The following is a 15,628-nucleotide window of genomic DNA, read 5'->3' on the forward strand; positions in this document are numbered from 1 at the left end:
ATCAAAAACATATAATTTCCATGACCTCTGAAAGCAGCTGTTTTGTTTATACAAGGTGATCTGGGTTTAAACTTCTCTTTTGGCCTTTTCCCCTTAAATCTTTCATAACAATTTTATTGCATGCTTAATGTGAACACTTGAAAACTTTAAGAAGAAAACACTGAAAAATGGTTGTTGTGAGATCCATATTTAAATGATAACATGTCCTCTCACCTTGCACACTGCCTTTTGGCTGCAGCTGCAAATCTGGCAACTCCACAAAAACCAGAGAGCCCGTTCGCTTCATCACATTCACTGGGACTTCTTTTTGCCAAACCCCACCCACAATGTGAAGCAGCTGCAAGATACTGCTTTCATTAGTGCTGCCCTTCAGATAAAGAATCAATAGAGGGAACAGTAAACCTACAGTAGACCTCTCCACCCATCGCTACTCCTAGTTAGGATATGTAAGAAGTATTATAATAAGTTTCGTCTGTTATTGCCGTAACATGATCTCACACTGAAAAAGTTAGAAAATCCAACCTTTAATGCGCACACATTTATTCAGTGTGAAAATTGACACAGTAGAATCTTCTTAACTTAATTACCTGTGCCACCTGACGTTTGAGAAATCGCTGTTCAGTGCAGAATTATCCACTTCTCCTGTTAGAATGACCTTTTAGCGGCTGGATGATGCAGTAAATGAAGAGGACTAGGCGAAGAATCGTGTGGCTGCCACGACATGAGAGGGTCACCTGTGCCTCCAGCAGATCTTGTCATTTCTGCTGTTCCATAAAAGAAACTTTATTACTACAGGCACATGTTTTTTTTTATGGACATTATATTCACATTAAAATACTGCATACCAATTACCATCTCAGTAAACCCACAGAAGCATTTAAATCATCCACAACTACAATTCACTGTTGATAAAACCCCTTCTCATGTCCAACTGCTCGGCCCCTCCCGGAACGCTTATAACCGTGTTTGTTTCCCCGGGGAATATTTTGACTGCACACCTGGAACCAGACACAGAATTGGACAGGTGAGTTTACTTTGTGACCTAGCGCTAGAATGCACCAGGTCGTCTATGTACAATAGCACGTAGATGTTTGATGCTGTACGTTTCTGTCTTATCAATTACTCCACTGTGTTTACTGCCATTGCTGTTGGAGACTGACTCTCTGCTCTCTTTTCAGGTGGTGCCGTACGTTTCAGTGTCACCCACAAGAAACAGCCGCCGTCAACCACCCAACAATTAGTATTAAATAAACTGATAAATCCTACTACTGATATATGAAAATGACTGCTTTGTGCAAAAATCACTAATAAAATGCAAAGTGCCATTACCCATGTGCATTGTCTTTTAAAGTGCAATTTAGTAGAGTGTTTTGTATGTGGCCAAAATCTATGCAATATTTCCAAAAGCAAAAGCTGTGATCAGAACAAGTAACGGTGTCTTCTTCGTTGCATCAAGTTTGATCAGTTTGAGTATTTTATATTCTTAGGAATGATCAAGTGCTGTAAGTTTTGAATAAAAATATTGTGAAAAGGCCCTTTAGTTTATCGCTGTTGGGGAATATCCAAAGCTAACTTTAGCATAATTAGAGGCTAATGATTAGCCAGTTGGACTTTTCTTGCTGTGCTTACAAATAATTTGTATCTTGTCCATTATACTTTCATTGTTTTTCTCAAAATAGTGCCACGCAAACAGTTTAGAAATTGTGGAGGCCTCTTCATTGCTTCTGACTGTACCAAAGTGTTTTTAGCTAGCCCAACTAGCATTCTTCATTCACTGTCTAAACAACAGGGCAACACAACACCCACTTCCTTTCTTACTTCAAAATGAACGTCTCAAACATAGACACAGGTTGTAAATCTTAAAGCACTCACCTTCTACTACTTTGCTACACCGTTAGAGTAAAAATATTGCTACTGTTGTGCTAAACAGTCCAACACATTTGCATTTAGTGACATTTTTAAATATAAATGCTCCATTAATTGAGGCTCAACAATGGTAAAATACACTGCTCAAAAAAAATAAAATTGAAGGAACACTTTTAAAAGGATGATATCAAGGCACTTCAACTTCTGGACTATTGGTCTGGTCTGTTCAGTGGTAGATGGGGTTGTTAGACAACGTTTGCGGTTCTGGTGTTAATGAAATTAGCAATAGGGGAACTAAAGGAGCAACAGTAAGATGAACCCAAAAATAAGAATGGTTTTGCAGGTGGATCCTATAGTCATACTTTTTTCCTCTTCATTTTTTTATAAAACTGCAGTAGTTTTCAGTAGTTTTTGTATTTGACCAGGGTCATTGTCCCTACTGGTAGCATTAGGCAATGCTTGGACCCCAGATAGATTAAAAGGTTTCTGGCACAACCTCACTGACTCCCACGGTAGCCTACATGGGCAAGGACGCTTTTTAAACACAAACTGTTTGATGATTTGTAATGGCCACGATGAAACCCACAAGCCAAAACTCTCAGACAAAACAGACTTCATGGGGGTGGCCAAAGGACCCAACGTCCTCTAGTAGGCGCTGAGCTCACTGCCTGGCACCGTGGAGCTGAACTCTCATTTGCCAGAGAATACTTGATAGGTTCTTTTCAAATATGACAGCCAGTTCACTCTGAGCTCACGTGACAGTTGTGAAAGGGTCTGGAGAAACTCAGGTGAACATTATGCAGCCTGCAACATTGTTCAGCATGATCACTATGGGTAGATCAGTGCTGGTTTGGGGAGGCATATCCATGGAGGGGATGCACTGAACAGTACAGTATCAACAACAGCCCCCTGACTGCCATTACATACTGGGATAAAATCCCTACACCCATTCTTGGACCCACTCACAGTTTATGAACAAAAAAAAAATCTCCAAAGTGCGCTGAGAGAGAACTGCAGCAAAGATTTCTCTCTCAGCATATCTTGGGGTCTCCATGACAGCCTCCAGACCGGTCTGCATGCGACAGGTTGTTGGGCAGCGGCGCCATGAGAAAAGCCTTTTATGTCCTACCAACAAAAATGTAAACATGCAGTTTGCTTAATGCTACTTGGACTTTAATTGCAACTGTGTGCTCCATGTGGGTTTAGCGTTGAAAAAAAAAAGGGTGGATGTTTGCACAAGCACACCAAGCCCTGTGTTATTTATGCTGTTTTAATAAAAAAAATGTTGTGAACCTTGGCAGAAAACTTAAAACGGGTAATCTTTTAAATCTTTTAGGTTGGTGCTTAACCCCCTTTTAAGGAACTGCAGTATATTTCCAGTGTAAAACTGAGCTATAGCAACAAAAGATTAATTTGATTTAAGGCTCATTAGACATTTTTACATGAGGTGGACATAAATGTGGAGTGGGTGTATATAAAACACTGATGTTTTTCCTCCCTCTGTTTATGACCAGGTATTCATAATCACACTAATTGGCGACATCAAATTCCAGCATTTTAATCCCGTCCTGGAAACGTACATCAGCAAGCATTTCAGTGCCACTTTGGCTTACATGTGAGTACAGTCTACATCTGAGTACGCTGTAAAAGCTTGAGGAACTCCTCAAGCTTTTACAGCATGTCTCTTTTTCTTTTTGTTGTTGCTCTCCTCCTCTTACCACCTTCAAATTACCAGAAGCTCCTAAAAACACTTATTCCTTTTTGCAGGAAGCTAACCAAAGTGCTCAACAACTATGTGGGCCATCCGGAGGAGCCCACCCTGACAGAACGGCTCTACGCAGCACTCAAAGCTCTCAAGTACCTCTTTAGGTTTATTGTACAGTCCAGAGTCCTCTCTTTCAGGTATGTGGAGCACATTTACACTGAAATATTTGTTTAAGGAGGACTTGTAGGAATGTAGTCCCTGACTTCTCCCCCCCCCCCCCCCCCCCCCCCCCCAGATTTCCTGGGAATGGTGAAGATCCAGATGCTTTCTTCAACTCCATACGTGCGCTTTTTCTGTCTTTCAACACGCTTATGGACAGACCTCTGGATGAAGGAGTGAAGATAAAGGTATGGGCTGCAGTTCATGGTTTCTTTGCTTGTTTTTTTGGTTTCTCTATCTTCAAGGAAAGGAACATTTTCTTTCTCTGTTTTTGACTTTTGCTCAAAGATTCAGCAATCCAGCTGAAAACATCTTACACTATCATGGTTGTTCTTGAAAGGTTGTGCAATTGACAGCAAAGCAAAGACAGCTCCCTGTTGGCACTTTCAGTAAATCGAGGGAAAGCTCTGTTTGTTTTACTGGAGAATAAAAAAAAAATAAAAACCCCATCCCCAAGCAGTCTGATGAAAACCGATCCTTTTGCTTTTTTTTTTTCAGGGGGCAATATTGAAATACCTCCCCAGCATCATTAATGACATCCAGACTGTGTTTGATCCCGTGGAGCTCAGGTAACTCTCCAGAGGGTTTGCAAGACAGGAAAATGGTAATTGCCTGTCTCAGTGCAAGTGATTATACTTACTTCAGAGTAAAGGTGTTATTTGAATCCTCGGCGCCGTAAAATCAGCCTCTCCTGTGCGCTGCTCATTAGCTCTCGGTGACTATAATCACGAGTTGTGAAAGGAAATTGCATTATGATTGTCACAGCAGCTTTATTTCTCACATTTTCATTGCAGCGTTCTCCTTGCAAAGTTCATTGAGAGCATCCCTGACCTTCAGTTCGTGCGTCAGAAACTGGGCTGCATGTGTAAAATTATTGAGAGTGACCTTTTCACGCAACCAGGTATGTTTTTTTTTTAGGAGCCCTAAGATCACATATGGACATTTCAAATACAATAGAAGAGAACAGAATAACTTCTTAAATAGCTTGCAAATAAGTTTATGTGTTGAGTTAACATTAAAAAACGCAGTTACCTTTTCTGTCTGGCTCCAGAATGTCGAGATGTGCTCCTGCCTCTTGTCAATGACCAGTTAAGCGGGCAGCTGGACGACCACTCGAGTAAACCGGACTATGAGGCCTGTGTCCAACTGCTCAGCACCGTGTTGGACACCCTGGACCGAAAAGATGTGGTAAGGAGCTAAAAAGCCACCTATGTGGATAAGGATCTTATGCCCACTGTTGGGTATGGTGGAGAGTCTGTGATGCTGTGGGCTCAAAGGGCCCGGCAACGTAGTCGGCATCATGTGCTCCAGGTCATTTAAATAGAAATCTGGTGGACTCTGTCAGACATCTTAAAAGGGTAGTCACTGGGGCAGTCTGTAGTATATTAACAAATAGCACATGGCCAGATAAATTCATGGTCTAAAATATACTTTCTTCCATGAACCATCTCAGGCTACGTTCACACTGCAGCCTGAAGTGACCCAATTCAGATTTTTTTTTTTGCCCATATGCGACCTGTATCTGATCTTTTTATGACAGTCTGAACAACACAGATCGGATTTTTTCAAATGCGACCCAGGCCACTTGGATATGTGGTCCTGAATCCGATACGTATCTGATATTTTCAAATGCGATCTGCGTCTGTACGGCCGGGTCGCATTTATCCGACCTGTACATCACCGATACTCGACAAACATCACTATTCTGCGTCCTGCTATGCAGAAGCGGGAAGAAAGACACCCATAGCGGACTACAATGAGAAGAGCAGTCAATGGACGAAAAGCTCCGGTTAGAAAATAAATTAATGACCGCAAAATGCGCGCCAGCATTTTAATCCATGTCTACTTCCGCAAACACTGAGGACGCTTGCTACGTGTGATGTCATTGCGTCCTCGAGTGCACATGCAGGACACTTCGGTTGAACGCATTCAGTTCACAAAGGAGATCACATACAAGTTGCATATATTTAGAAATGTGAACGACCACGCATAAAAATCCGATTTCACCAAAAAATCGGAATTGAGCATTAAGACCTGCAGTGTGAACATAGCCTCAGTCCGCACACCTAAATCGTGTACAGACCCTATTGGGTGAGCAAAAGAGAAGGCCCAGGCTGCTTGTCCAGCAGAATGGATAAAGGCCCCTGTGTACTGCAATGTTGTGAAATATTCTAGGTAAAAACTTAAATGTCATCCTAGTTGGAAAACAGGGTTCTAGTTTTGACATCTGTAGTGCTAATAATTGTGCCCCCTTTGATTTAGTTAAAAATACTTCTTAACATGGCTTTTCCGCCACAAAATAAGTGCACTTCCATTAATGGTTTGATTTTTTTTTTTTTTTTTTTTTTCATTGTGACTTTATGGTACTGCAACAAAAATAGAATTTATTTTAAGGCTCCTTACACATCTGGGTACAAATAAATCTGGCTGGCACTGCAGGTAGTCAGGTTGTTGTGTTGGATATTAGCGGCCAAAATGGGTTTAATCCTCATCGTGACTGAGCGTGCTGTGTGAGCCCGGCCAAAGCACTCAGACATCCATTGGGACCTGAGAAAAAAAAAAAAGTTATTCTGTGGATCCCGTGGAGGTGATTCATCTGCTCTTCAGAGGTTATCCAGGAAAGGTTCCACTGGGAAGGAGGCCTGTAGGCAAACCCCGAGCATGCTGGAAGGGATTACATATCCCAGCTGGCCGGCAAGGATCCGGAGTTGCAGCTGAATAGTAATTTTTGCTGCAGAGTTAAATGAACCAGAAGTATCAAAGAGACAAACACAGTAAGAGGCTCTTGAATCCTTTAAATGCAAAGGAACATTCATTCGATTCCTTCTTTTCGATTCTGTATATAGCACTAGCTGAAGCATGCTTTATTGAAAGGAAAAGCTGATGATGCAGAGCCATTATTCATTTAGGCAGCAGTATTCAATGCGAAACATTTTGAACATTACACTTAAGAGATGTTTATCTATCTATCTATCTATCTATCTATCTATCTATCTATCTATCTATCTATCTATCTATCTATCTATCTATCTATCTATCTATCTATCTATCTATCTATATATATATATATATATATATATATATATATATATATATAAAAAAATATATATATATATATATATATATAAAAATATATAGGGGATTTGATATATATATATATATATATAAAAATATATAGGGGATTTGATATATATATATATATATATATATATATATATATATATATATATATATATATATATATATATATATATATATATATATATATATATATAGGAGATTTCAGATATATTTAAAGTGGGGTGCAATGGCAGTAGAAAATGCTCTTAGAATTTCAATAAGAGATGGTCATCTGTTTTAAAAAAACACAACATATTATACTGTTTAATTTAAATTAAAATTGTTTTTAACAAATGTGTTTTGGAAAAACTAAGTCCAACCTTCTAACTTTTAAAGAAATGAAAAGGATCGGCAGCTGCCAGTGTAGTTGAGAACTAAGTTTGGTTTACTGCAGGGGTTGGAAGAACATGAAAACAATGCACAAGGACACAAGACAACATACAGGTCATTACACGCAACCGCACTAAGACTGAGATCAAAAAGTGAAAAATTCTGTTGAAATATCTGTTAAATTAGTCAAAAATATACAATACTACTTAAAATGCCAAGGATGATTTGCCTTGTTAAGTAGGTTTTTGCATTCAGAGCAGAGGATGCTGACGAAATGGACTTTTTAAAGAGATGGCTACTTTCCTGGTACACAACATTTAGGTGTACGGTGACCCAAGACTTAAGGAGAAAGACTTATGAGAGGCAGTTGTGGCCACCCGCCTGTCTGGGAAATAAAAGGACTGTCAATCAATATGACGGTCCATCCAAAAGAAGTGAAAGTGAAAGCATTTTGGACAGCTTTCAATCTTTTCTTCAGTCAGGAGCTCAGCAATTTTACCCCGAGATCAGATTGTTTAAAATTCCCAGGAAAAAGCCAGAAAGCTGCAAATTAATCCCTGCAAGACTCAGCATGTTAACATGGAAGAAGACAGAACAAGTATAGGTCGACTGGTAGAGCTGCTAAAAGAAACCCTCTTTTGTCAGTAAAGAAAATTGAAAGTGCATGTTTGTGAAGTCAAATCTGATTCAATCACAACACTTCCAGGAAAAAAAAAAAATGTTTTTTGTATAAATAAGTACAAAATGAGCGCAATACCCATCTACAGCATAGCAGCATTAAACTCCTCCACAGCTAATGATTTGGACTGATTTTACTGCCACATGACCCGGACACCTTGCAGACAAAGAGACAGTCCTGTGGAGCAAAGTTTTCTGGAGCGAAATGTGAGGCCATCTGTGCTACAGCGGAAGCTTTTCTGAAACTGGGTCAGCTGATCCCAAGTGCCGCAGTAAATCTATAAAATAATGGCTATGAAAGAATCCCACTGCTGCTGTAAGCTCAGTCAAAGTCCAGACTAGGACCTGATTGAACTGCTGTATAAAGTGAATACGCATGAGAAATGCCAGCGCACTTCAGTTCAAACACGCAAAGTAATGTTGTATAATATATATATATATATATATATATATATATATATATATATAATATGGTGGGGGCCAAATTTCTTCACAAGAATGGAGAAAACTGATACATTCAGAGAACTTTAAGATCTAGATCCAGTTATACCTGCTGAACGTGGTACTGCAGGCTGCTGACATGGGAGATTACCTTCTAGGTTTTATTATAAAACGAATGACTTTGTTTAATTGGTGCCCCTATGAGGTTTTCGTAAAAGGCATGTGATTGTTTTGTCACTCATCCTGAAAGATAAAATCTCAGTCAAGAGATTAAATTACTTTTTTTTCTTTTTTTTTTTGCACACAAAGTTGTGTTGATTGGAAAGTGGAGGTGAAACAAGACATGGTGAGCGAACTGATTCAGAAATTAAAATCTGAAAAACGTGGCATGCATTTATTTTCCGCCCACTTTACTCCGATTCTCCTGAATAGAATCAGGTGCAGCAGTCGCCTTCAGAAGTCACCCAACTGGCAAATGGAGTCTATCTGGGTAATTTATTCTCAGTATGAATGGATCTGTTACGTGAAGGCCTCGGAGGTTTGTTAGAGAACATTAGTGTACAGGCAGCATCATAAGGTCCAAGGAGCACAGCAGACAGGTCAGGCAGGACGTTGAGGAGACGTCTGAAGCAGGGACGGGTTATAAAGCAACCTCTTGACCTCCCAGGATCGATCCATGATCTAAAATTAGAATAAATATGGCGCAACTGTGAATTACCATGGCAGGGCCATCCACTCCATGGCGCAACATGGTGATGGCAGCATCATTCTGTGGGTATGCTTTTCTTCAGCAGGGACAGGAAAGCTGGTCTGAGTTATTGGAAAGATGAGTGGAACTAAATGCAGAGCAACGTGTTTAGACTTGAAACTAATGTGGAAATATGCCTTCCTCTGTGCCTCTGTCTTGTATGTTGACACGGGGAGGCTGGATTTAAATGCCCACCACACTTTTTTAATTATTTTACATTTTAAATTCTTTTCCTTCTACTTCACAACTCTGATCTACTTTATATCAGTTTATTACATAATGATCACAATAAAATAAATTGATGTTTGTGGTCATAGTATGAGAAAGTGTGGAAGATTTACAAATTTACAGATACAGTTTAACTAGTACTTTTTATATGATTTAAATAAATAAAATAAAAATCCCTTAATCATTACCAAACTATTTGAGAAGATTTATATTTTTGTGTCAAAAGACAAATTTTTTTTGATAAGTATGTTTACCTCCAAAAGTCCAACCATCACAGCTGTGGATGTAGGAGGCACATTGTAAATAATAAAAGCATCGGTTCTTTTAACACTGGTGCGTGTTCAGCTGATAACTGTCTTCTCCATGCAGGGTCCGACCAGAGCCCACATCCAGCTGATAATGGAGCGACTCCTTCGCAGGGTTAACCGGACCGTCATCTGCATGGACAGGTCCTCCCCCCTCATTGTAAGGCCCCCGATTCTCCGTCTCCGACGCTTCCCAACAAACAGCGCTAACAACAGCCGAATTAGTGCGACGTGCCCTTTTATTATGCAAATGCGGTCTTTCGAGGAAGGGATTTTCTGCAAAATCTGTTGAGTAATAGCTGTCGCTTCTTTGGCAGGGCCACTATCTTGCCTGCATGACGGCCATCCTGAAGCAAATGGATGACATGCATTACACCCACTACATCAGCACCTTCAAAACGAGACAGGATATCATTGTAAGTGTCTCGGTTCCTCCACTGTTGGCTACATCGTGTCCCGAAGCATCTCATCAATAACAGGCAATAAACCACCCCGGCCACTTACTGCTCCTTAAGGGAATATTGATCACAGGCATTTCATGCTCTTGATTAAACTGACAGGATCAGGATGTTCCTGGACCTCTATTAAACTAAGGGGGGTTGGGGGGGAGGGGCACTGTGTGTGATTGACATGCTGGAGCGGTGCAGCTGATTTACCTGTAGTGTGTGTGTGTGTGTGTGGTTTTTGATCTCTACCGCTGTTACTCAGTGCATTTCCTTTATGAGACAGAACTGATGCATTTGCATTAAAGATTTTATTTCTCTCCTCTGTCTTTAGGACTTCCTGATGGAGACATTCATTATGTTTAAGGACCTCATGGGAAATGTCTTCCCTGCTGACTGGATGGTGATGAACCTGGTGCAGATGCAGGTCTTCCTGAGGGCCATCAACCAGTATTCGGACGTACTCAACAAGTTTTTCCTGGACCAGGCACACTTTGAACTGCAGGTCTGTGTGGTTTTCTCCCCCCCCCCACCTGAGCAGCAACAACCATTTATTAAACCCACATCAGGCTTGGATGCTTGTAGTATTAATGTTTTAAAAGCCTGTTTTCATTGCAGCTGTGGAATAATTACTTTCATTTGACCGTGGCATTCCTCACTCACAAGACGCTGCAGCTGGAATCTTTCTCCCAGGAAAAACGAAATAAGATCCTGAACAAGTGAGATTCTTTTATATATAATCTATAACAGTTTATTCTTGCCACCCTTGGTAGAGATGTGGAAACAACCTTAAAATAGATTTTTTAATTGCATTAGCATAATCTTCCTCTGAAAGTTTTAGAAAAATCAAACCTTTAATTTGAGTGCATTGATTTAGTAGGGGATAAGTAAATCTGTTAAATAATAGCTGTTTTCTGCTGACTCGCACCCCCCTTTACTTCTTTATAGCATGCAGAAAGTTTTAATTAGTAATCGGAACCAGAGGCTCTTTTCCTTTATGCCATTCAACAAAATGGGAACTACAAGAGAACATGGCATTCAATTAAAGCAAAAATTAATGAATTAATAAATAATCTAAATAAATATTCCATCAAATAAATAAATGCCCCCATGAAATAATACAAAATATCTATTACATTTTTGTCATTTATTTAATTCAAGATTTATTAATTCACTTATTTTTTTATTTCAAGATTTATTTATTTTTACTTAATTCAGTATTCCTTGATTTAATACATATTTATTTGTCTATAATTTATTTTATGGAATCTTTATTAGTAAGTTCTTAATGATATTAAATTTTATTTGGAATTAATCTCCTATCCATAGATCTTAGCTGATCTCCATATTTTGTTAAATAGAGACAACATGACAGACTCAAGCTTAGACTTGCTTATATATCTAAATTCAGAACCATAAAAGCAAAGTTATAAAAACCTAAAGCTGTGACAAACAGCTAGAAAAAAGACACATTTATCTTGCCTCCGCATATGCACGATTATAAGGGTGTGTAAAAAAAGTCTCAAAAGCTCACTCTTTGTGAACTGCAGCAAAAAGTGTCATATTGGAGTCACCAAGTCTCCATTGTAACAATAAGATTACACAGCTCTGGATCAATTCACTTCTTCACCAATTTGAACCCCTCATTTTATACCTTGAGTATTGCCTTTCATCTTTCCTACTTCTCCTTCTACCCATAAACAAGGCCCTGTACTTGAACCATGGTGTAGCAACAATCAAGTCTTTATTGTGATTATGTAACCATGAGTGTTTGTTCAGACACCGGTTTAGAATTCACACACAGCCACAAATTAAGACATAATGTTAAAGTTGCGCCTCCTGAGTTGCTAAAAGCATCCATAGTAGAAATGTTCAAGTTAATTGATGTTCAAGTGAAAAGGACAGGTAGAGCAGTCAGTTTCCAGGACAATGTAAAACACTGTGCCATTGCCTGGATGTACCAGATAAACTCTTCCTGAGAAGTTAAAAAGTGTGCTGATGGTCATTAGCAAAAATTGAAATCTTCAAGTTAAAGAACTGTGTAATTTCCATGGATGTCAAAACACCCTTTGAGAAGCTAAATGTGTGCAAATTAGGGATGCAAGTCATTGATTATTGAGATAATCTAAGGTTGATTAATCTTATCGATGGACTTCACGGGCGGCCATTTCATTCATAAGCGGCAATTTTCTTTAAAATCAGAGTTTTCTTTTGTATCAAGAGGGTCCTTTTTATAAAATGAAGGGCCCTTTTTTAACAATATGCTGAGTTTAAAAAGATGCACATCATTAAATATTAATTTACTGAGCCACCTGACAGAATAAATAAATAATTATTGTTTTCTCTCACATTATTGAACTTAGACTTATTGATAAAATGTAACTTTAAGTTACTGAGTAGAAACAAATATGATGAATAGCATAAGTGAAATGTTTATAATTTTCATGAAAGCTCTCACCATTAACTGGGCTACAGGCATCATGCCTTATTCTACCATGTTACATTTTTTTTGCGTAATGCCCTCCGCTTTTCTGTCATCACATCCTTGCCTTCTGAGCACATCAGTAAGTTTTGGTTGAGAAGTTGACGTTGCGACGCCATGCAGCACGGCTGAATGGGAGCTATATAGGTGACCTTTGGGAAAGAAGTTGTTTTTAAGTCTATTAGTTTTTCATTTAATGTTCCTGAATTGTTAACCTGATGAAATGGGACAAACGGTGCATTGTCAGGTTGGGTGGGATCTGTGGCTGTACATCTGGTCCTTTTCTGGACTCGTGCTGCAGAAACCGTGTCCGGATCCTGCTTAAGGCATCCCACAATCCCCTGCGCTGTTCTCACCACCCATGCTAAATCCTTCCTCACCTGTGCCGTGCAGCCCCCTTAGCACACTGTAATGACGAGACACTGGATGCTTTCAATTGTAGCTCTATAAAAGGTTATTAGCAACTGGGTAGAGAGTTTCAGTCTGTTTCAGTTTCCTGAGAAAGAAGAGCCATTGTTTGGCCTTCTTTGCCAGATAGGTGTTTTTCAGTCCAGGAGAGGTCCAGAGAGCTCCAAAACCGATGTCTAAATCTACACAGAAGTGGTTCACCAAAGACATTTTCCTGTGGGAGATTATGCTATCAAAGGATATTATTTTAAGAATATGCACACATCTTTACCGGGGTTATCAATAATCAGTTTTGAATTGAACTTGGAGAGAAAGAAATTTCTCAAACTGCTTGATTTGACTGTGTTTCAGATATGGAGACATGAGGAAGACCATGGGATTCAGAATCCGAGACATGTGGTACAACCTCGGTGAGCATTGTGTTCTGATAGCATTGCAGTCGTCGTAGACTTACTGCAACTGTTTATTCGGTGGCTGCCTGCGATGCGAGGGGGAATAACTAGACAATATTTTTTTATTGTCCAGTTTCAAAGTGTGCTGTTGTTGGTGGTTTCTGAGGCACATTATTAGATTCCTCCTCTGTTTGTTGAGACCTGAAGAGGCAGCATATTGCCTTCTCAAGTCATGCTGTAATATTTCTGCGTGATAATATTTGCCGTCCCTCAGGCCCCCACAAAATGAAGTTTATCCCCTCCATGGTCGGCCCCATTCTGGAGGTCACGCTGGTGCCAGAGCCAGAGCTCAGGAAGGATACCATTCCTATCTTCTTCGATATGATGCAGTGTGAGCACAACTTCAGCTCAGCGCGTTCTTTCGAAAAGGTAAAATGCTGCCTCAGGAGTTCAGCCCTGTGGGTCCTCCTTGCATGAATTTCACTTTTTAGGACAAATACAACCCACCATTTAATTTGTATGTCTGCTCCCCTCTGATTTCCCTCTTATCTCCGCAGTTTGAGAATGAACTCATAACAAAACTGGATCAAGAAGTAGAAGGAGGCCGTGGAGATGAACAGTACAAAGTCCTTTTGGAGAAAATGTAAGGCAAAGTAGCAGATCAAACAGAAATTATTTGCCCTGATTTAGTTGGTTGTTTTTGAAGCATAGAGCGTCATGCAAAGCTAAAATACTTTAATTAGTTTAAAAGCACACTGCACTGCAAAGGCATATTAAGAAGATTCCAATAAAAAAAACATGATTTATGATTTTAATCAGTTGCCAAACAGCTCCTCGACACATAACCTCTCTGGGTTGAATTTCATGATGGACTCATGTTTGCTTGTGCAGCTTGTTGGAGCACTGCAGACGCCACAGATACCTGTCCCAGTCCGGAGAAGAGCTGGCTCTGCTGCTGAGCAGCCTGCTGGAGAATCTCCTGGCGTACCGCACCATCACACATGATGAAAGTCCCGAGCACCGCATGAGTTGCACTGTCAATGTGCTGGTAAGCTTTAAGCCTGTAGTCTGCACTCAGTGGAAGACAGTAAAAGGGATGGTTACAGTCAGGTTCTGTTTGAAGGTTATAAGCAGCTGTCTTAGCTCAGGTAGTTAACTCTCTAGGCAGCTTCTTTAATTAAAAATCCAGATTAGAGTGTCTCAGAGGCTCATGCTAACAGCTGGTCAGAGAGGAGCCAAAGCGGACTTCCACTGTTTTAAATCAACTCTTGTCTTAATAAGTGAACACAATTTTAGCAATATTTAAAACTGACAGGTTAGAATTAGGTGGTAATTTAAAAGATTATTAAACATTTATCATAATAGAAAACCTGTCCCTTTATGTCCTGAAAGGGATTGATTTTACCTCAACTTCCCAAGTAATTAATAAACTGCTTTTTGTGTAACTGACAAGAATGAAGCTGTTTTAAAACTGTAGAAGTCCACTTTTGGACTTGAGCATAATGTGAGCATGTTGTTTTGTGGTAATGATATACGGCTCTATCTAGTTGACTGCACTCTGATTGGCTGCAACCATATTTGGAAAACCGTTCAAACGCGGTCCCCCCACAACATTTTCCTCCTCCATCCACACCGTCCTTCTTGGAACAACACTCCATTGTTATGGTTTTATGGTTAGTGGAAGTGTTTGTGTTGCAAGAAGTCAGACAGGCGTGGCCAAGCTGACCAAAGGCTTTAACCTGCCGCTGTGATTCAACACGGTGGGACTGAAATATAGACCGCGGCGTGGCGGGGAGCTCGCTGTGGTAGCACTGCTGCGACACAGGAATATGCAGAGGAGAGCCAGCTCTTCACCGCCGTGACTGTGGCAGAGAGCTGCTCTCCTCGGCAACGAAAAATTTTTTTTTGCTTGATTGGGTGCTCTGATTGGAAAATACGAATTATGTAGAAAGACGACCCTTTTTCTGATCTGAAAATTTTTGAGCGAAGCATCAAAGCTGACTGCCCCTGAGCAGGTCCTTTGTTACTCACTTCTGACATTCACACGGCCTCATCACTGCACAGCAGATCATATTACACCCCCAAAACCTCAGAAAAATTTGATTTGTTGTCATGACTCCTTTAAAAACCTGTAAAATTGTTATTTTTCCTGTAGAATTTCTACAAAGAAAAGAAGAGAGAGGACATTTATATCCGGTGAGTCAGGAGGAATCCGTGAGGCTGTTAAGGTTTGGCCTTTAACTGTATCTAACGTCTCTGTTCT

The 15,628-nt window shown here is 39.9% G+C and overlaps 1 protein-coding gene across 1 annotated transcript in view; it reads left to right on the top strand.

Moving 5' to 3' along the window:
- dock5 (dedicator of cytokinesis 5) overlaps positions 1-15,628 on the top strand; it is a 75,864-nt gene that overhangs the window by 47,433 nt on the left and 12,803 nt on the right. Inside the window, exons 21-35 of the mRNA XM_036144568.1 lie at positions 3,381-3,481; positions 3,634-3,768; positions 3,867-3,978; positions 4,289-4,359; positions 4,585-4,691; positions 4,842-4,978; positions 9,705-9,800; positions 9,958-10,056; positions 10,418-10,588; positions 10,702-10,802; positions 13,325-13,383; positions 13,640-13,794; positions 13,923-14,008; positions 14,257-14,413; positions 15,521-15,561. Of these exons, the coding sequence (XP_036000461.1) occupies positions 3,381-3,481; positions 3,634-3,768; positions 3,867-3,978; positions 4,289-4,359; positions 4,585-4,691; positions 4,842-4,978; positions 9,705-9,800; positions 9,958-10,056; positions 10,418-10,588; positions 10,702-10,802; positions 13,325-13,383; positions 13,640-13,794; positions 13,923-14,008; positions 14,257-14,413; positions 15,521-15,561 (1,628 nt within the window). The remainder of the gene's footprint in view (positions 1-3,380; positions 3,482-3,633; positions 3,769-3,866; positions 3,979-4,288; positions 4,360-4,584; positions 4,692-4,841; positions 4,979-9,704; positions 9,801-9,957; positions 10,057-10,417; positions 10,589-10,701; positions 10,803-13,324; positions 13,384-13,639; positions 13,795-13,922; positions 14,009-14,256; positions 14,414-15,520; positions 15,562-15,628) is intronic.

The sequence above is a fragment of the Fundulus heteroclitus genome, chromosome 12 (assembly GCF_011125445.2).
Source record: "Fundulus heteroclitus isolate FHET01 chromosome 12, MU-UCD_Fhet_4.1, whole genome shotgun sequence".
Classification (NCBI taxonomy): domain Eukaryota; kingdom Metazoa; phylum Chordata; class Actinopteri; order Cyprinodontiformes; family Fundulidae; genus Fundulus; species Fundulus heteroclitus.